Genomic DNA, 23,130 nt, shown 5'->3' with positions numbered 1-23,130 from the left:
ATTTTTTTCTTTCTTTATTCTCTTGGATTTCTGTTTGATTGCAAACATAATCTATCACATTCAAATAATGATGATTTGGCCCATTTCCCTCAATATTTATATCTTTTGTTTTTCTTATCTAATTAAATGAGCATGAAACAAGATTTTTCTACTTCATATAGAAACTGTGGCAAAACAAATATAACCACATATTTACATGTTTTATGTGAAATTATATAAAGATATCCCATATTTCTTTCAGGTTATCAATTAAATCAATATAGCTATCTGAAAAGTACACTGTCAAATCTCAGAATTTATAGCTACATGCTTGAAAAGGAGGCAAATTTTTGTTTCTATGTTATTCTTCAAATGCTCTTTTGCAATACATTTTTCACCTACACATTCATTTACAAATATGTAATCAAATATTAACAGAATTCTAAAAAATAGCAGATGTATCCTGGCATGAATAAATTAGAAGGTTTGGAATGCTGTGGGTGTGTAGTTCAGTAATTAGAAAAATCAAGTGAGTAATAATCAAGCAGAATTTCTGTGTGGAATATAGGCTTGAAATCAAAAACTTGGAACATAAGAATTTAATTATCTTCTAACCTCCTTTTACTTTAGGACCTGAGTGGCATCTAACAATAATTACCTTCATTTAAAACACCAATCAATTAAAAAGAACCTCACGAAGGAGTGGTAGCATGGGCCTTTCGTTGTATATTTTGTGTTATTAAAATAAATAAATAAATTTTTAAAAATCCACTTGTATTTCTTTCAATCACAGAGGGAATTACATCCCCAAATTTGGACTCTTTCATATTATAGCTCACGTACTGTTTTCATTTTTTAAGCAAACCTTACAAATTTTTGAGTACTACAGAGATTTTTTAAAACTATAAAATAGGAAAAACTTCCACGGATGGGCAGCAGCAACCATAAACAGGTTATTTCCCGGCAGTGGTACTGATATGAATTTACTTAAATGCAATGTTACAGAGACAAAAAAAAAATTCTTATAATGTGCTGAATAATAACTTGTTAGAATTTTTTTAAAAATAAAAGGTCAATAATTTTAAACAATGAACTACTTCCTTCTCTCTCTAAAATCTCTACAGCATGAAAACAACTCTAGAAAGGAAAAAAAAATTTTTTTTTAACCTTCAAGCTAATACTGGGGGGTGAGGGTAGGAGTTTCTGGCTGAAACACTATGTATGTCAGGACATGCTCCTCAAAGCCCAACCTAACTCTGCTAAAATCTAGTTTGTAGGAGCTCACTATCTTTACTTCAAAGCTCAATTCTTTCACAAGATCTGCTGCTACACTTGATAACTCATATACTATCTCTTGGAGAGTATGTTTTTTAACATGGTATATTTAACTTAAAAAGAGAAATACTTTTTGGTGAAGCAAGTCATATCTTCTTAACCATGATTCCCAAATCTTTAATTCTAGTCTTTATTATTACTATTATTATTGTTGTTATTACTTTGAGACGTCTCACTCTGTAGCCCCAGATGGCCTGGAACTTGCTATATATATTAGGCTGGCCTTGAAAACACAGAGATTCCCCCTGCCTCTGCCTCCCAAGTGCTAAGATTAAAGGCGAGTGCCACCAATGCCTGGCTATTTCTATTAATTTTAAATCCTACATTTCAAACTGTTTTAAAAGGGTAGCTTCAAATTTTTATATTTGTGTATTTTTGTGGGAATTGAGTTTGGATACAAATCATGGAGAAAGAGGTCCATGAGAGAAAGAAGAACAGGTTTTAAGAAAGCGAGGCAGAGACATATAATAGAACACATGTGACATGAAAGTGGAACAGGGAATGCTGGAAATGGAAGGACACAAGCAGGGATGGAGACAGAAAGATGGGGGAATCAACCAAAGTATGAAAACACCATAAGGAGACCTGTTATTTTATATGCTAAGTAAAATATCTTTCTCATTCCTTCTCCTCCCATCTAAATTGGAATGATTACTGATATCAACATATATCTAGTCACCCAGGCTGGAAATCTTAAACTCTTCTTGGAGTCTCCTCTTTTCACTTGACCTACCTAATCAGTGCCACGCTTCATTTACTCACTGATGCTTCTATTCCCACTGCCACTAAGTAACATAGCCATTTAGTATAAATCCCTTAAACAGAGTTTCCTGCTCAAATTTCCCCTTAAAAGCATTCCTTCTATACTGCTGTAAAGCTGCTTGTAACTTAAGCTCTAGGAATACCATGCCTCCGATAAAAAAAAATAACTTTTTTTTTTTTTTGGTCTTTTTGAGACAGGGTTTCCCTATATCCCCAGCTGGCCTGGAACTTACTCTGTAGACCAGGATGGCCTTGAACTCACAGAGATCCACCTGTCTCAGCCTCCCAAGTACTGGGATTAAAGGCATGCACCACCATGCCCGGCTAAAAATAACTTTTTAACCCCCTAGTATTCCTCCTCATGATAGCTCTAGCCAAACATACCGTTCCCTAAACATATCTTGTGCCTTTTCTTTTTATTTCCCAGCCTCTCCTACCATCTGCCTAAAGCCACAATTTTACACTCTCTACTTCTGAGTTCAGGCTTCTTAGACTTTACATGCATGTGAAGTCATATGATTTCTCTTTATGTGTCTCGCTTATTTCATTTAACCATGTCCTCCAGGCTCATCCATGTTGTAAATGACAGAATTCCTTTCTTTTTAAATATTGAATAGTATTGTATTGTGAACATACAAGCATGGAGGGTGGGAGGGAGCTCACTTAAAAGCTGATTCTGTATCTTGGCTATTTTGAGTATTATTATAATAGTTATCAAAAGTGCTGGTATTTTTCTCTGACATGCTGATTTTATTTCCCTATGCTTTTTCTTTAGTTTATAATTACATTTTTAAAAAAATCTGTGTGTGAGGGGTGGGGGAGGCACATGCATGTCAAAGGCCTGCATGTGGAAGTCAGAAAACAGCTTTTGTAAATAGGTTGTCTCTTTCCACCACGTAGGACTCAGGGATCAAAGGTAGGTCATTATGCTTGGTGGCAAGCAAGTTTTACAGCCTATGCCTTTTATTATTTTTTTTAAGGGAAAGCAAGGTTTCATGGGGAAGTAGAATAACAATTGCCTGTAGTAGGAAGGGGTCCTGAAAATGGATGGCTAAGTCCTTTTCTATCTCCTAGTCTTTGCCCATGATATTTATATTACTGAGGGTTACATTCTTACATATGTGCCAATCTTACATATCCTTTAAGAGCTAGTTCAAATACTGTTCTCTAAGATAGTAGCCTGGGTCTTACCCATCTGATAAATCAGAATCTCTGAACACCTACAGGACTTCATTTGAGTTTGTCTATGGCAGTGTTACCCTAATGTCTAACTTCAAGAGCATACATCTGAGTATCTTTGTTGAAATGTACACTTTGAGTCAGCAGGTCTGAGAGTCTATATTTCTAACAAGATCCAAGTGATGATAGTTGACCTGTTGACAATTTTAATACAAGGGTGTTATATATATAGCAGCCTAGCTTTTCCCAGATCTTTGGTTTCTTATGAGCTTGTACCTGTTATAAATAAAGCAAAAATCCCTGTTTTCTGCTATAAGTCAAACAGAAGATACTCATAACTGTCAGTGAATATAATACTGCATAAGGTATAAATTTTTTAAATTCCAGTTTCAGCCCATTAGTGAATTGCAATCTATATATACAGATGCAGCATATCAATATACATAATTGAAAGAATAAAATGAAGTCAAATGAGAAAGAAAATATCACAAATAAAGGTAAATACTATTTCACAAAATTTTTGTTGCAATTACATATATACATATACATTTACTGTGCCAAAATGCAAATTTTGTCACATTGGAATGTAAAAAGATTTTAATCTGAAGAGTTGGAATATACACGCTATGAGTTAAATTCTGACCTAAACAGTATGCTAAATTCCCAGTCCTGATTAAAGAGTGGTGCTGTGCTGCTTCAGCCAAAGAATGCTTGGAAAAGGCAGGAAGGACTCTTCTTTACAGGCTTCAGGGGGAATCTGGCTCCAACAATATCATGATTTTGGATTTCTAGGCTTCAGAATTTTGAGACTCAATTTCTGTCATTTTATGGGACCAGTCTATGGCAATCTGTTATGGCAGCCCCAGTTAAGTAATGTAACATGGAAGTTAACTTTTAATCATATCAAGTATTTTCTTAATTTTAGAATTCTAAATCAACATAAATCTATGAATAAAACATTGTCATAGCTGTGTGTGTGCACATGTGATGTGGATGTGCATGTGGAGGACAGATGACAACCTTGGGTGTTGGTCCTCAGGCACCATACACTTGACATAGCCACAGCATCACATTCAGCTTTTCTACATGGATTCTGGGGAACCTAGGCCTTTACAGAATGAGCAATCTCCCTAGCCCAATAACCACATATATTTTAGCACACATATTTTCACAAGATTTTGCATAATATGTTTTGAAACTATAATTTTTTATTTCCTCATATATAGTCAGTCTCCCTAGTCACTGTCCTTAATATCCTTCTGTTTTTTTCCATAACACTAACCACAATGTATTATGTTTTGTTTATTTGTTTATGCTCTGTTTCTCCTTGAGAAAAAGCTCCTTGGGCAATAGGGACTTGTAGGTCTTGCTTTTTAGCATATCCCAGTGTCTAACACACAACAGGTTTTCAGTGAGTACATAGTAAATAGAATTTTTTAAAAGTTTGTCAAATAAAGTATATGTAACAAATAAGTTCTGTTTTCACTGTCTACATCCCTTTACTTTCCTTCCTTTCCAAGAAAAATTCTCTAAATAATGAATGTATAACTATATTTCACAGTCTACAACAGGGTTTGTAAACTTAGAGCCCATGGGCCAAAGCAGATCAACTACCTATTTTAATAAAACCCAGGCACCCTCATTGTTTACAAATTCTCTGTGGATGTGCCACAATGGTGGCAGATTTTAGGAAGAGACTAGATTGCTTGTGAAGTATTTATTATTTAACATACAAAATAAACCTCTGTTTTTAATTATATAAGTGCTTAGTACATAATCATACATATTTCAAAAAATTTGAAGAAACAAATGCTCAAAGTGACTTTTACCTTATTGTAATTCTTGGCTAATTCCAACATCTCTTTTACCACTGATTCATTGTGTTTACAATGTTCACTGTAGTCCTGAAGTGTCAAACCTTCCATCCAACTCTTCTTATGCAAATTTAACAACATCTAAAAAATAGAAGAATTTTATTTTATTGCCTTAAAGATATTCCCTTTGCCTTCCTTGAGAAAACACTTCACAAAAAACATGAAATTAATGAACTTAAATATAATTTATTCAAATAACTCCAATTAGAAATGTCCTCAATTTATACTGATATAATCTCAGATGTGCTCCAACCCCATGGCTTTGCTACTGGTACCCACCTAGGTTATTCTTGTCTTTGCATGACTTGACTTCATTCTCTCTTCCTTAGAGATAGATGCTTTTCCAAACTATACTATCCAAAAGACTACCTCACACTGCTTCAAGCAAAGATCTTTCTTCCCTTCTCCTGCTGTGTTATTTTTATAATGTCTGTGAACACCTGAAATTTCACTTTACTTCATTCAGTTATCTTTAAGATGACCAGAGTCTAGAGTCTACAGTACCTAATTACAGCATCTAGTGAGAACCTAATAAATGAAAGGGTGCTACATTAAATTCTTATATTACACACAGGTTTGCTATAAAAACTTAAAATTTCTTTATGGTCAGAAAAGAGAAACATAAAACTAGAAAGCACATCATAAATATATCCAGCTTGCAAACGTATCAACAAACTTGAACTGGGCCCTATATCTGCTATCATGAAACTAAATACCTTAGTTCATTGTTCCTCATGTTCAATTCAAGTTCTGAGTATATATCCTTAGAAGTTCACACACTTTCAAGTATGTATGTATGTATTTTGGGGGTGGCACACAGGGCTGTACTATGTAGCCCAGGTCAACCTCAAAGTCACAATCCACCTGCCTCAACCTCCTCAAACACTGAGATTAGTGACGTGACATCTCACCCGCATTACAAGTGTACATTAGAGACGTGACATCTCACCTGTATTACAAGTGTACCCTTTTTTATAAATATATTTTTTGGGGGAAGAGTACACATATCACAGCATGCAGATGCAGGTCACAGGATAACCTGAGAAAGTCCAGTCTCTCCCTCCACCATGTGGGTGCTGGAGATTGAACTCTAGTCCTCAGCCTGAGGGCAAACACCTTTACTCTCTGAACCATCTCACCTGCCCTCAAACTTGCAAATTCTTTTAAGTATTATTTTAAATTTATGTATGTGTAAGTGTGTGTGTCTATGTGAGTGTATGTGCTAGTATGTGCAGATGCCCTCAGAAGAAGTGGGACTTCCTGGAGCAGGGTTTTCAGGAATGGTAAGTGCCTGCAACTGAACTCAGGGCCCAAGTAAGAGTAGCAAGTGCTCTGAACTGCTGAGCCATCTCTCCAGCCCCAAGTTGACAATTTTAAAACAATTTTTCCTAAAGTTACATCCTAGAAATTTCCTTCAATTAAGTATTAACACTGAATAAAAAGTTATTTTGAAAACACTACGAAATAGGGGGAATAGCAGCAGCCTGCTTCTTGCTGTACAACCTAAACCAGTGTCTTCACTTTTGGGGCCATGATTCTTTCAATGGCAGAGGACTTGCCCAGCATGTGCAAGGCCTTGACTTTATTCCCTAGCAACAGACACAGACACACACAGAACTTTACATCAGATTGCTGAGCCAGGAAATTCTGAAGATGTAACTACTAGAAATGTATGGATTTAGCTTGTTTTAATTATTCTACTTGTTTAGCAGTTTGTGGCCAGTTGTGGTACAAAGTTTCTCTTATGCTGAAAGATAAGGTATACGACAAAATCACCTATGAGACATTTTAAGATACAGAATCCCCTTCCTTTGATCTAAGGGGCAAGAACATGTACATTAAAAAAAAAAAAAAAACTAGAAAGATTGCACATGTAATTCCAGTTTCTTTGCTTTTCATCTTTTCTACTGATACTGAAAATTGCCATTACTCATACACTACACTTATAAACGTAAAAATAAAGGGGAATGGGGGGGGGCTTTCTCCCCAACACACAAAATGAGATAAAAGACTAAAGATGAAAGTGATCTGTCTGAAAGATGAGCTATGATGGAAACTCCAACTTTCTGTGCGTCCCACTCACCATACCCTACCAAGGTACCTCTGAAAAACAGCTTCAACTAGTCTACTTTGCTACTGAATATTTGTCATGTGTAGACCTGAGTGCGTTATCAGTAGTGACAGCATTCTTAAAAAATTGTCAGTCTTTCTCAGAGAAATATAAAAAGCTAATTTAATACATGAATTATAATAGTAATAAGGGGGAAACAGTTCATAATTTTAAAATACAAAAGGCAGAGATACATTTAGCTGAGAGGAAAAAAAATACTAGGACTATTTCTAAAATATTAGATATAAGCAAAAAATGCAAATGTACCAAGATGATAGGTAGGTTTTAAAAGTAATAGTTTGCCTAGGGATGTGACTCAGTTGGTAGAGTGCTTGCCTAGCATGCATGAGGCCCTGGGTTTGACTCAGCACTGTACAAACCAATGAGTGTGGTGGCACATAGCTGTAATTACAGCATTCAAGAGGTGGAGACAAGATCCTGGACATCCTCAGGTATACAGCAAGTTTATTACTAGCCTAGGAAAAACAATAAAATGTCTCAAAAGGGAGTGGGGGAGCTGGAAAGATGGCTCAGTCACTAAAGTGATTTTGCCATGTAAGTATGATGACTTAAGTTCAGATCCCCAGAACCCAGATAAAAAAGCCAGACATGGTGGCATACTTTGTAAACCCAGGAGTAAGATGGAAGAATGAGAGGAGGGGTGGTGGTAGGGACAGGAAGATCTCTGGAGCTCACTGGTCAGCCAGCATAGCCCAACAGATGAGCTCCAGGTTCAGTGAGAGACCTTGTTTCAAAAAAAGTAAGGTGGAATACAATCAAGGAAAACACCTGATTTCAGCCTCCATACACATGTGCACACAGGCACATGCAACAAACCCCCTCCCCACAAGAAACACACAAGTATATACCCCAACCAAAAAACCTACACCAAACTAAAACCAAACAAAAAGCAAGAAATTTAATTTGAAAATTGCCTGGTATTAAAAAATAAAAAAATAGGAACAGTCCAGTTTCAAATACCTGAACTTTTCTTACATAGGTAAACATAGCATGTTAAAGAACTACATAATTACCATTTAATTTATTTTTATCAAATTTGAAAAGCTACACATTTAAATTACAAAAAGTAATTTTATTGGAGATAAAAATAAAAACAGAACCAGGGCAAAAGTTTTATTATTTATCATAAAACAAAACTGAACATTTGAATAACTTCCTCACCTCATGTTAGCAGTCTACCAATAAGGAAAAATATGCCTTTTTAAATAACATATTCCTTTATTTTATGCTATAGTATACTGAGAATGGAAAAATATTTGGAATGAGCAAAAGAGGTAAACAATTAAAAAATTTAGATCATGTATCAGGCAATAGTTCAAATATTTTTTAAAAGATCTGCTCATAGTCTAAGATAAAAATGTAAACATACAGCCAGGTGTGGTGGTGCACACCTTTGATCCCAGCACTCCAGGGGCAGAGGCAAGAGGATCTCTGTGACTTCAAGGCCAACCTGGTCTACAGAGCAAGTTCCAGGCCAGCTGAAAAGACCAAAAAAAAAAGTAAACTTACCTTTTGTTCCAGCTCATTTTTTCTATAGTTAATAGTGATGGAGTAGTAATGTCTGTTTAATCCATGAATCAATGCCTATAAGAAATATTTAAAATAATAAGTTAATATTTTTCATCTAATAGAATGCAATGCCTGAAACTGTCCACATATACTATGCCTAATACTTTTGCCATTCGTCTAAAAAGGACATTTGGGGCTGGCATGATGGCTCGGTAGGTAAAGGCCCTTGTCGCCATGCCTGATTACCTGAGTTCAATCCCTGGGAACCACACTGCAGGAGGAGAAAACTGATTCCTGCAAGCCTACCCCCAACACAAAATAAATAAAATGAAATGAACATTTTAAAATAAAGTAAAAGGGCATTTCATCTAAATTAAGATTAAACTTAAACATTTTTCTCAGCTATATATATGTTTAAAAGTAGTTTAAAGGAATGAGTGATAAATTCTTCAAATCAAGTTATGGTTTCCATGAATTTCTCACAAATTCAGTATTTCCAACAGCCTTAGAGTCAGCAATAAGGTTTGAAGTTACAATAATCTAATACAAATTAACTTCATAATTTATTGTCCAGACTCTTTTTTCTTAATTCAGTTTTGATTAATTCAAAGAACTGTGCCCAGGCAAGTCTCCAAATTAGCAATGTATATGTGGACATGAATGTGCTTGCTTATGCCTATGAAGGTCCAGGGTCAATTTGGGCATCTTCCTTGATTGTTCTTCAGCTTACTTAAAAAAAAAAAAAAAAATAGGCAAGGAATAGGGGCTCTTTTCAGGTGAACATAGCAACTTACTTTTTGAGACAAGGTCTCTACATTGAACCTGGAGCACACTGATTTAGCTGGGCTGGCTAGCCAATGAGCTTCAGGGATCTATCTGTTCATCCTACTCCAATGCTGGAGTTACACATACACACCCCCTCAGTCAGCTTTTTACATGGGTGCTGGGGATCCAAACTCATGGCCTCATGTCTGTGCAGTAGACACTTAACAACCAAGTGTCTCCCCAGTCCCAGAAACTTGCTCTTTCCTATACCCACCTCACTTATGCACGTTAAACCAGTGGCATGAAATCTCAATAACCAGAATTTTTTTTCACTGTACTCAACCTCCATAAGCAAGCCACTCAAAATGGCTTTCTTAAAAATAGTAATTGTTATACTGCTTACAAATCTAACTCTAGCAACAGCAGTTCAACTGTGGTTCTGAGTAATATTCTAATACACCACCACTGTCCTGGTAAGACATGAAAGCAAAAAATGATAATTTTCAGTCTTTTAAAACAACTGTAAAAAACACTGGGGTAAACTGTAAGGAATTAAAGATAAAGCTAACCAAAATCAGCACCACTCTCTAATTAAAGGACTTCTTAGAGTCAAGGCTTAAGGTGTTAAGATAGAGTAGGAGGGGCAGGAAGATGAACATCTAATGAGTGGCCAGGATATGCTGTACATCCCACCTTTTTAAAAAATTTTTTAATTTTTTTGTCTTTTTAAGGCAGGGTCTCCCTGTAGCCCCAGCCTACCTGGAACTTGCTATGTAGACTAGGCTGGCCTTGAACTCACAGAGATCTGCCTGCCTGCCTCTACCTCCCAAGTGCTGAGATTAAAGGCTTGGGTCACCATGTCTGGCTCTACCTGTTTTTTAAGCTGGGGGGCAGCGGTGGGACAGGACAGGACGGTGACGACTCTTCTCTCACTATGTAGCTCAGTGTAGTCTCAAATTCATAGAGCTCCACCTGCCTCTGCTTTCCAAGTATTGGTATTAAAGGTATACACAACCAGGCCCAGAACATCACACAAATTCTAATGCAAGAATTTAGTTAGGCTCATTCCACGTACACAATGATCATGAGTAAAAAAGGACACAATTAATTTGGTCCCAATAATAGCTAATAAAAAGTTGAACTGAGGATCTGAACCTAGATCATTGACTCAATAGCCCATGTTTGTTCTAACGTGCTATAATCCCTGGTAAAATTAAACCTAAATATTTTAAGAATAATCTTATTTTAAAGATCTGTTGGCAAAAAAATCACTCTACCAAGTATTAAAAACACTTGAGACATGTAGTATGGCAGTCATTTTAAAAAATATTTTATTTATTATTCTTATTTTATGTGTATGAGTGTTTTTGTTTGCATGTATGTAGGTGTACCATGTGCATGCAGTGCCCAAGGGGGCTAGAAAAGTGTTGGATCCCCTGGAACTGAAATTACAGTTGGTTCTCAGCCACCATGTTGGTGCTGGGAATTGAACCTTGGTCCTCTGCAAAAGCAAGTGCTCTTTATCACTGAAACATCTCTCCATCTCTGTGGTAATTCTTTTTCATACTCCTAATATTTGCTATTAAAGTAATAAAAGCCAGTAAGAAGCAATGGCTAATTTCAAATGGTTGACAGATGAAATTAAGGCACCACGAGAATCTACTAAATCCTTATTCATTTCAATAACTATCAGAAGCAACAAATTAACTTTCATTGAATAAAATTCCACATTGAACAGAGAGAAGTAATCAGGAATTCCCTAAACTTGAACTTATCCTTGCACACATCAGGAAGTGTATCTCTTCTGGGTACAGAATTAGATAAACATAACCATTTCTCTAAGCAGACAAAGTCTGGCTGGAGAGTAATGCTTAGGTTTAATCATTCACCATCTAAGCACCTTTGTGTATACACTAACTGCCCAAGTCTACAATGGGACAAAAATTAGTAATGGTTGTGACCAATACATAGAAAAGCCAGGCACCAAGCCCTCAGACAGGACTACATTTTAGATATTAACCAAATGTGCTGCTGAAATAAACAACTTGGTATTTGCTGGCAGTATCTACTTGATTTTCAATTATATTACTTACAAAAATGTAACAAAAATAACATAAGCAACATGAAAGATGAGCATGTGTATGATAAAACAAAGCTCAACCAATCTTTCAATTTTACTTATTCACATACTACATACCCCTAGTGTATTCATCTCACATCATAAACAAATTGACCAGGAGCTTTTAGGTCTTCATGGGGAAAGAGAACTACACTATACTATATTATACTTATAAACTTATGTACTGTAGAAAAAGCAGGCATTTCATAAACACAGTTTAGCTGAGCACGGTGGTGCATACCTGTAATCTCGGCTTTCAAAAGGCTGAGGCAGTAGAATTGTGAATTTTTGACCAGTCTGAGAAACATAGTGAGATCCTGTCTCAAAAACAAAACAAAACCTCACATATACAACATGTGAATTATATATAAGCTATTCATAGGTTCTTGACACATTTAAAACATTCAATGCTCCTAAAAACATGCTTAGAGGCCAAGTGTGGTGGTGCACACCTTTGATGCCAGCACCGAGGAGGCAGAGGCAGGTGGATCTTTGTGACATGGAAGCCAGTCTGGTCTACATAGTGAGTTCCAGACCATCTGTGGCTACAGGGAGACCATGTCTCAAAACAAAAAACACAACAACAAAAAAACAAACTATGCTAAGTCCTAAAGATAAACATGTGGTCTTAAACTATTTTACATAAACTAGAAAGATGGAGGTAAATGATATCCAATAAATAAAATTCTGAAGTGAAGTTTTCTATATGTTAATAGAACTGAAAAGAAAGGATGTATTTTGTGGGTTCTCTTTAGAGTGGAGAACTGGACTATAGAGGGCATTAGAGAGTTTTTACTAAATACCCTATGAATTTTGAACTGTATACATATATTACTAATGCCAAAAATATTTAAATTGACAACCACCACTTAATATTATTTGTCTTAGAAGTTTTCTCCTGTTCTCCAACATGCTCAAGCCTGTGAAGTCTTCACCCACCCAGAAGAAGGTCTCCAAGATGGCGGTGACCAAGGTGCAGAAGGACAGCAAAGAAGTGCAAGTGCAGCCACAAGGAGAGCTACTTGGTGTACATGTGTACAAGGTGCTGAAGCAGGAGACACAGGCATCTCATCCAACGTCATGTGCATCATGAACTTGTTCGTCAAAGATATCTTTGAGCGCATCCAGGGCGAGGCATAGCGCCTGATACAGTAAAACAAGCACTCAACCATCGCATCCAGGGAGATCCAGGCTGCCATGCGCCTGCTGCCAAGGGAGCTGGCCCAAGCACGCTGTGTCAGAGGGCATCAAGGCCGTCACCAAGAACACCAGCTCCAAGTGAGTGCACCAATCTCACTCCCAACACAAAGGTTCCTTTCAGAGCTACTCCCCCCACCACCAAATTTTTTTAATAAAATATTTTATTATTTTTATTTTATGTGTATGAGTGTATATATAGGTAAGTGCGCCTGTGTCATGTAATGCCCACAGAGGACAGAAGAGGCCATCGGATCCCCTGGAACTGGAGTTACAGAGCTGTTAGCTGTTGTGTAGGTGCTGGGAACCGAAGAGGACAGAAGAGGCCATCGGATCCCCTGGAACTGGAGTTACAGACAGCTGTTAGCTGCCATGTGGGTGCTGGGATTCGAACCTGGGTCTTCTGCAAGAACAACCAGTGTTCTTAACCACTGAGCCATTTCTCCAGCGCCCCCCCAAATTAATTTCAAAATATATTATAAAAGAATGTGGAGACTACCATTTCTTGCATTAATTTACTGAATAACTTGAACAATTCACTTTCCTGGGCCCAATTGGCTCATCTAGAAAATGGCCATAATCGTTCCACTACAATTGTTTTATAACTCTGTGTTTCATAATTATTGAAGATAATGTTTTTTTCAAATAATTTAACTCCAATACATGCTCAGGGCTACACTTAAGAGGGTTAAGGTTCTAGCTTATGCATCAATATTTACTAAACATCCATAAAGCTGACAACAATCTTCAAATTTATAGTGACATCTGAAATAGCAGTGCTTTTAAATGGAATACTTTAAAAATCAGTTACTTAAGAGCTGAAGAGGTGGCTCAGCAGCAGTTAATCACACTGGCTTCTTTTACAGAGGAACTGGGTTTGATAGCTACTATCCACACGGTGGCTAACAGCCATCTGTAGCCACCTGTAACTCCAGTTTTAGGGGATCTGACACTCTCTTCTGACCTCTGTGGGCATTGCACAACACAAGTACATATACACACACACACACACACACACACACACACACACACACAGGCAATACACTCATACACATAAAATAAAAATAAATTAGTTACTAAAAGGCCAGGAGTGGTGGTGTACGCCTTTAGTCCCAGCAACTCAGGAGGCAGAGGCCGGTGGATCTCTGTGAGATTGAGGCCAGCCTGGTCTACAAAATGAGTTCCAGGACAGATGGGGTTACAGAGAGACCCTGTCTCAAAAAAACCAAAACAAAAAAAAAAAAAATGAGTTACTAAAATAAATACTGTCATTTTTAAACATGAACTAAAAGTCAAATGTTCCAAGTATAACATAATAGTCATATATTAATATAGAAGCCAGCTGGGCATAGTGGCACAATAAAGCTGGGTGTAGTGGCATATAACTTTAATACCAGCACTTGGGAGACAGAAACAGAAGTACCTCTGTAAGTTCAAGGCCAGTCTGTTCTACACATTGAGTTCCAGGGCAGCCAGGGTTACATAGTAAGAGCTTGTCTCAAAAATAAGTAAGAAAGAAAGAAGGAAGGGAGGGAGGGAATAGTATTGCTCAGGAATTATACTTTCTACTCTTTACCAAGAATAATGGTAAGTGAAAACAAAATTAACTAGTTCAACTGTCATAAGTGCTTTGAAATAGTATTTTCTAAAAGCCCTATGTTTTACTGTAGAAAGGTAAAAAATATGGATAAGGAAAAATGAGGGGGGAAAAAAAATCCCACAATTCTACACAACTTATAAAACATGTACTTAATTAAGAACTTGGATATCCCATTTTATAGACTTTTTCTTATAAAATCTCATACAACTGTTAAATTGTTTACAATGTAATCACAGTATTTTCTTCCCACTTTAAGTACAAAAAGTAGAGAAATCAGTGTTAAGAGGCCACCAGTATGTACACTAGTGACTGCTGTCAGACTTCTACTCTTACTTGTAGTTGGCTTGGGAACAGGTTTCCTCAACACCAGTTAATGCTTCCTTCAAAATAAAAGGTGTGGTATTTCTGAAAGGTTTGCCAGTTAAATTTTTGGCAAATATACAGTAAAAGTCTATTGTGGATATTACCATGCCCCTCAGGCTTTTCTGGATCCTTGTCTTTCTGGTTTGTCTTACATAAATTATTTTAAGGTGTGTCACTTTTTGGCTTGATACCACTTTGTGTGCTGTAGTGTTGAAATTATCTTAAAACTGTAAAGCACCCAGATAAATGTCATCCCTATGGGCGCTATATAAACTGTGAAATAAATATATTTACAAATTCTAACTGGGAGGCATAACAAACTAAAGATGAAAGGAAAAATAATGCCATTGTAGCTGTTGTACATAAGTCATTTAACTTAGGTTTGGAACCTTAATAAGGTCCATTTTTAATTGTAGACTGTTGGGATTAAACAGTACAAAGTGGATTAGTATAAAAAAGCAGATTTCAATATCGATTATATCTTTTAAGGTGAAAAGGCTGTGTTCTAATTTATAAAAGGAAATCTGCAACAGGTGGCTGCTGACTTGCAATTAGTAAAAACTTCTGGCAGAAATATACCATGTAGTAATCACAATGATTTTGGATTGTGAGATGCTATTTAACCTTTTTTAAAAAATAATGAAGCAGTATGATGCTAAGGGGGTTTATAAGAAAGGTCATTATCATGGGTTAAACAGGTCCAATAATATATTCTCTTGGAACATGCAAGTATGGGCTTGTCTGTGCCCAATCAAAATCACTGGTAGCTTATTTCATACTCATTATATGTTGTAGTTTTTCCCTAACTTGTAAAAAAAAAATTTCCAAAAGCAGTATACCTCAATCATTTGAAACAACAAAATTCACTGTGACAAAGAGTTAGAATGAGTGCTAGAAAAGCTGTTTAAAAATACAAAGTTATCAAGTGTAAGTCTTAATCATAGTTAACTGTTAATGCCACAACTCCCCAAAGACAACCTTATAAGGCAAAACAAGGTTTCAGAAGGGGAACAGCAATAGCTACTATAATGTCTTTGTCTTGTGTGTCCTATTTAATCAAACATGGTACTTTCGTCTTATTAATTAATCTTTAGAGAAATAATTACCTACATAGGCACAGACTGTGTGCATTTAAAAACACATTTAAAGTAATTCTTGCAGACAATAAAGACTTGTATTAAAACAATGAGGCATGTGAAGGATACAAAGAAAACATTAATCACTCAAGAGAAAATTTGTGTCTGAACAACAAATAACTACAATAACAGTGGTTGATATCATCAGATGAAACAAGATAAACTTGTCAAAAGTTAATGCTTAGATGTGTTTTATAGGATTTATACTGAAGGTGAACATAAAATTTAAAAGGCAGAAAAATGTAAATACTACCTAAGAACTGTTTCTTGGGGCCTCTTAAATAATATATTGCCAGTTTTCCCCATTACTTGCTGCTATGAGAAATGCCTATGAATAAATTAATGATAGCCAATGGCCCCTGTCTGAAACTTTTCTTGGTTCTTTTCTATAATGCTAACTAGACAGAAGATATGATTGAGATAAAGGCTCCATTATGCTCCCAAAATAACTGTCTGAAAATATGGCAGGAAAATTTAAAACCATACTAAAAAATGATTCATATGAGCAAATCTAACTTTTACAATATTCCCATCTTTCTTTAGTTTTTTTTTTGGGGGGTGGGGCTTATTGAGACAGGGTCTCTCTATAGTTCCAACTGGGCTGGAACTCTCTATGTAGACCAGGCTGGCCTAAGACTCACAGAGATCTGCCTGCCTCCGCCTCCTGAGTGCTGGGATTAAAGGCATGTGTCACCACACCTGGCTCTTTTAGTTTTTTTTTGTTGTTGTTGTTGTTTGTTTTTAATAATTTATTGAGAATTTTATACATGCATATAAGGTGTTTTGATCAAATCCATGCCCATTCCCTCCCCTCCAGCTCCGCTCATATCTTCCCATCACATTTTTCTGATAACTTCATGTACTCTTTCTTCTTCTTTGAATTTTTTTTTTTTCTTTCTTTGATAGAATCTTGTTCTGTTCTGCAGGATGAGTTCAAACATACAGTCTCTCAAGGACTTGGGATTCTCTTTTAAAACAAAACAATTATTAGCACATGCCTTTAATCCCAGCACTTGGGAGGCAGAGGAAGGTGGATCTCTATGAGTTCAAGGCCAGCCTAGTCTCCATAGTGAATCCAGGATAGCTGTGACTACAGGGAGATCCTGTCTCAAAAAGACCAAAAAACCCCTCCAAAACCAAACGGACCAAAACAAACAAACAAACAAACAAACAAACAAACAAACAAATATTATTTGCAAGAAAATTAAAATAAGAATTAGATCTTAAATGGCTATAGCATGTTTTTAAATTATAAAACTTGAACACATTATCAAATATAGTCATTACCTGGATAGATGGTTTGTTTAAGTGGCCCAGATTTGAAGTTGTTTGTCTTGGTTCATGTCCTAAGACCATCATATTAGCATTGATCAATCTGAAGGCATCAATAACAACCTGTAAAAACAAGGTGTCAAGTCAATTCTTTTTTAAAAACAAGTGACGGTGCCAAGCAACAGTGCACAAGGCATGATCAACTTGCATCTGTTTCTGGCCTATTTCCAGAAAATCATTTAATTATAATATTAATAAAAAAGAACCTCCTGCTGATAGTGCCATCAGTACACCACCCTCTATCTTGTAATGTAAGGTGACACCAATTATTGTAATTTTCATGAAGCAGCAAAATATTAACTTTGCATCTTTATTATTAAAAATATGTCATCACTAAACGTACACCAAATAACCCTCATTGTTGTGCATATGTTTGTCACCTAAATTCTTCCTAGTCAAAATGAATGACAGAGAAACTAAAACTGAAAGTGAGCACAAGCTCAGGGACTACATCTAAAGCCCAGTCCTGTCACATCAATTACACCATCACGGTACTTGAAATGACAACAAAATTGCAGCCAGCAAGTCACTTGCCCATATATTCTCTACTAGTCAGATATCTTTTACTTCTTGTGACTATGAAAGACTTTATACCTTGTCTGATGGCTTTAAACATCCAAGCCACTGTCAAGCCTAGGAGACTTATAAGAAAACCAAGGTCAGTTATGTTTTCAGCCAGGAACAGTATGATATGGCCACAAGTTTACAGAAAAAAAAAAAATAATAATAACAACATATATCTTCTTTAGATTCAAATTCTTTCATGATCTAATATCATGCTAACTTATATATCAACAGATTAACAAGAATCACATACTATCTACTATCTTATTGCTGACATACTTGTATTAATTATTTGGATTTGAAAGAAACTGTGAAAGCCTTTAAGATTGTGAAGTTTTAGGTAAAACCATGTGGCCTTAAGACAGACTGCTCCTTTCCAGGACAATCTTAGAGCAAGACAATATAGTATATCCTGACTGACCTTTAAAAGTATTAAACAACTGAGATTTGCCAGTGTTTTAAAAGCTACTGTCACTTGGATTTATTCTCACTTGTACAACTGTTATCTGAGTACACTGACTGAGAGATTAAAACTCATTTCCAAGTTAAGCCAACTGAAATCTAACAGGGTCTAAAAAAAAAAAAAAATCTATCTTAAAGTTTTAATGTTGCTTTTCAGTCTAGTGATCTGAATTTTCCCAAAGATTCCTTTTGTTGCCTCAAACTAAAGCATTTAATTAGATGTTATCATAATGAACTAGTAATGATAAATATTAGACAGCAAAGTATCATTTGTTCCAACTGCTTTAGGATTTTGTCCTGAGTTCAATAAAAACTCATTTCTAGAAACTATTTCCATAAGCTATGGGAATTTCAGAATATATCCCAATGAAATGCTTCCTCACAAATGCAGTCAAACTAAAACATTAGACATCAATTTAGGAAATGAAAATACCAGTTAGGTGGTATCATGATCTATTTTTTAGCCCTGCACAAACAAAAAAAAAATATTATTCTGAATAAGTTAAGAAAAACCTTTAAGAATTTAATGTGTTGTTCAAATAATAAATTATGACAACATGTTTAGATTGATAGTTCCTGAGCAGCAATAAAATGATTACACTAAGATTAAAGGAATTTTCTGCTATCACTATAGCAACTGTCTTAAGGAAACTAACGTGTTCAACAACCTGCAGACCAAAATTAGATTTAGCATGCAATAAAAAATAAATATAGCAATATAGTCTACATTTTAATTTCTGTACAATTTTATAATTACTTTCTCTGCTGTGAGAATAAGTGGATTTCTACTTTAGAGCAACCTATCAAAATAGACTCATTAATGACCAGTGCACTAATGAGCAATGGGTGATGAAGGTGTTAATTATGCCACAGTAAGATTCAAGAAAAAGCCCTAGTGAGAATTTGGAGGTGTGTATAAGCTCAAGGCGTTTCTCCATGTTTGTATATTTACAGCATGATGCAACAGAATGACAGGAAAGTGGTCACTCCATAGTTAGGAACAGAAATCTAAGATACAACATATTAAACAAAGAACCTCCAAGAATTAAGGTACTGTGGGGAGGTGGGGAGGGGAAAGTAAGAGGAATAATCCATTCTTAAAGCACTCTGCATTTCTTAAATAGCCCATTCTGAAATATGTATACATTAACTCAGCTTGTCTTATGTACCTCAAAATTTTACCATAAAAACTTTGCATCCAAATCACCTCCTTAATGTATAGTAACAATAACCTCCATGCTGAAGGATGAAAAATAAGATATCTTTCCATGCCGAAGACCTGCAAACCACACTGAATCTCTACTTACCAGCCTGACCATTAATTTTTTTCTGGTGCAAGTGCCTTGAGACTTTTCAGAGGTCACTGCAACAGTAGACAGCTTATAACAAAACCATTAGCAGTTTGGCTAGCTTAGAGAAACCTCTTACTTTCCTTTTTTGTTTATTATCACTGCATGAATCTGCAGCATATGATAGTTTATAATTTCTCAAGCTTGTTAAATTCATGTTAAAGGTCTGTTTTCTTGTTGAATAAATTTTGTTCATATAATGCTGCCTATTTCATACACTCAGTCTTTAATAGCACCTTTGGTCTATGCGCAACTCACAGATCAAAACAGAGGACTAAAATAGGGGTTGATGATGCTATTTACATGTGTGATTCCTGCTGTCTTCTTGTTAGTAGCTTTAATATAATAGAAGACCTTGTCTGTTTTGTAATTAACACATCTTTACTGGAGAGATATTTGGAAGTGATTGCTGTGAATATACTGGTTAGTAAAATAAACACAATCACACACCACTTTCTGTTATCAGACAAATTTGTGAATTGTACACATTATACTCCAGATCAACAAACTGTGATATAACAGCCAAGTAGAAGACACATATTTATATAACCCTTTATTTTTCTGAAAATATGTATTCACTCTGACCTTGCAAATATAATTAGCTTGTGGGATGTGCAGATTTCAGTACCATGGTTGCTTTACTAATTGCAACTCTTGGAAATAGATACTAAATATTTGGAAGCTGCCAATACAAAATAAAAACTGCATCTTTTTTGTACATCTGTCTTAGCTTATAAAAGCAAAATAGTTTTCAAAACAATACCAAGTTCCATGTTTATTCAAAGCAAAACCAAGGGTCAAGGACCTATCATTTCATTTTAATGATGAATCTGTTTAGGATTTAAGCTCTAATCATTTTCAAATCCAGTTTAACCCATAAATTTTTGGCTTTTGTTAAATGAGTATACTACAGTTGATTCAATATGCTATTTATTTTAAATGCATGTTTTCCTATCAATTACTAGGTCAATAAAACACCAACTAAATTTCTAAAGCAACAATCCCCATTTTTTACACTCAAAGGATGCTATTTTAAAGTAACACTCTTTAGCTTAGTAAGTCAGGTTTTCCTTTTATAGAGAAATGCATGTGTACTTCTGGAGGGGTTACTGTTAATTTCTCTCTTCCTCTCCTCACAGTAGTTTCCAGTGGCGTTTCCATGTGTACCTGACATTGAAGTCAATGACCAATGAGAAGTATTTCAGAAACAAACATCAAAAGAACAAATGTAAAAACAATTATAACACATTCTTTTTCTTGAATGTAAAGTGGGAGGGGGCAAGGGGGTGCTAAACAATCAGAACCAGAATCTTCCATAACAGGTCAGATCAATAAGAAAACATTCCACAAATTAAAAAAAAAATTAAGACCTCAAAAAAAAAAAAAATCCATGCTAAATACATTTTTTTAAACAATGAAAAAGAGAGAAAAGAAAATTGAGCTACTGTTTGGTTATATATTTAAAAACATATAAACCCACCAGCATACAAAAGAAATCTCTAAATCGCTACAGAAATGAGAGGCATGGGAGGAGAGCACCACCCCACACCAAGTACTCTTTATCACCTAGAAATGACCTGTTATCAACTGCTTAGTTTGTTTCTAGAGTCTTTAAAAATTAAGAAAATATAACCTGGGAAATACTGTTGGGGTTTGTGACCATTTCGTTACTTCTGCGGCCATGCACTGCCACACATCTATAAGGAAAAACAACATTTTCTGTCTCCTGTAAGCCCACAGCATAAAAAATTCAGAGATATCTTACTTTTTATTCCATTTCCAATGAAAAGCACTAAGAACTAAAACTGACTCATGCCAAGTGCATATCACTGAACTGCTGTGATTTCTTAGTCTCAAGTTTGCAACATGGAAATTATTTATAAAATGTCAATTTTAGCTCTGGAAAAGAAATTCCTATGTGAATGTACATTTCTTTCTTCCTCCTCAGAGAATTGCTTACTGTAGCTAGCGATCTGTAGTACAATTTCAATATACTGGAAGAAAAGAAGGACAGGGTGGAACTAGCATAATGTACTTTTCTAACAAGTGAAGACACGCATCAAAATTCAAAGAGTAAATCTACAAGTTTTAAACATATAGGCTTTAATGAAAACAAATGAATTTTTAGAAACTTGTACAGCAAAAGGTAATTAGACATTTTTAGATCCAACAAACACTGTAAAAAGAATCTACAAGTTGTAAAAGGAAGTTTAGCAGAAAATTTAAAAGTATGCATATGGTCAGTATGGTTTAGGGGTCTAAGTACCGAAACCACTGAAGAGTCAGACTCCTTTCTAAGTCAAACTTCTGGGTTTATCACTTGCTAGCTAAGTGACTTCAGTTACTTAATATCTCAATCTCTGTTTGCTCATGAATGATACTTAACAGAGTGGTGTTAAGATTATAATGCATGTGTGCCTGTCATCGTTCTTATTAATTCTGGTGGTCATGGAGCTGTTCCCTTCTGATTTTTTTTTTTTTTAAGAACCTGCTGTGGATAACATAGCTGACTTACAAACTCCAGCTGCTACACCTTTTAATCCACTGGGCGTTCACGCCAGACAATACTTCCCCTGGTCTGCTCCAAGCCAATAACTAAACACAACAGCAGTACTAGAAGATAGCCATCCCTGCCAAAAAAGGAACACCTCTGAAGAGTAACTGTGGCTCAATGACTATCCCTTCCATGTCATCTTTCCCATGGCCAAATTCAACACCTGTTTGAAGGCTGCTGCCTTTATCCACTATGGGTATTTCCTTCAAATAAATCGGCCACACGTTTAATATCACTTTGGTAATGATCCCTGCAACATTCAAACTGATAAAACTAACAAAGCAGGATAGTGGTATAGGAAACAGTATGAAAAGTATGAAAAGTTACACTAAATATCAAACCCTAATTACAAATTTGGCACCAAGAGACACTTGGCACATGAAAAAAAATGAGGAAATTAAGAACATATATTTTAACATATTTATTTCCTTAGAAAAATCCCTAATTAAAATAAAGACAAAGGGGCTAGAGAGATGGCTCAGTGGTTAAGAGCACTGGCTGCTCTTGCAGAAGATCAGAGTTTGATTCCCAGCACCCACATAGCAGCTAACAGTCATCCATAACTTATCCAGTTCCAGGGGATCTGATGCCGTTCTGACCTCCATGGGCATTTGCACAACAGGGGTGCACTTACACACATGCAGGCAATACACTTATAGACATAAAATAAAAATAATAAATAAAATAGTTTAAAATAAAGATAAAAAGAATGCAGTTATACTGAATGCTATCCTTTTTTAAAACTGACAATATGTCCAGAATTTTGTTACTCATGCATGGTATTTTTCAACTCAGAGGTGCCAAATACATAGCACACTTAAAGTTGAACTACTGAGGGGGCTTCTAATGAGCTTCAAGAGCCTGTCACCTATAGGTTACTGTTCTGATACCAACTCAGAGTACCAATTCTCTCTGGTAGC

General features: G+C 35.8%; 1 protein-coding gene and 1 pseudogene across 2 annotated transcripts in view; one reads left to right on the top strand and one right to left on the bottom strand.

The window, feature by feature from the left end:
* Window positions 1–23,130, bottom strand: part of Psmd14 (proteasome 26S subunit, non-ATPase 14) — a 106,766-nt gene that overhangs the window by 11,014 nt on the left and 72,622 nt on the right. For both annotated transcript variants that reach the window (XM_029569696.1, XM_008845750.3), the window contains 3 exons: window positions 17,237–17,344; window positions 8,770–8,844; window positions 5,085–5,210 (listed from right to left, as the gene is read on the bottom strand). In XM_029569696.1, coding sequence (XP_029425556.1) covers window positions 5,085–5,210; window positions 8,770–8,844; window positions 17,237–17,344 — 309 coding nt within the window. The remainder of the gene's footprint in view (window positions 1–5,084; window positions 5,211–8,769; window positions 8,845–17,236; window positions 17,345–23,130) is intronic.
* Window positions 12,131–13,047, top strand: LOC103744086 (annotated as a pseudogene).

The sequence above is a fragment of the Nannospalax galili genome, unplaced genomic scaffold (assembly GCF_000622305.1).
Source record: "Nannospalax galili isolate Female #2095 unplaced genomic scaffold, S.galili_v1.0 scaffold540, whole genome shotgun sequence".
In the NCBI taxonomy this organism is placed as follows: Eukaryota; Metazoa; Chordata; class Mammalia; order Rodentia; family Spalacidae; genus Nannospalax; species Nannospalax galili.
The sequence above is the reverse complement of the archived record's forward strand: the minus strand, read 5'-3'. Positions and strand labels throughout refer to the sequence as shown.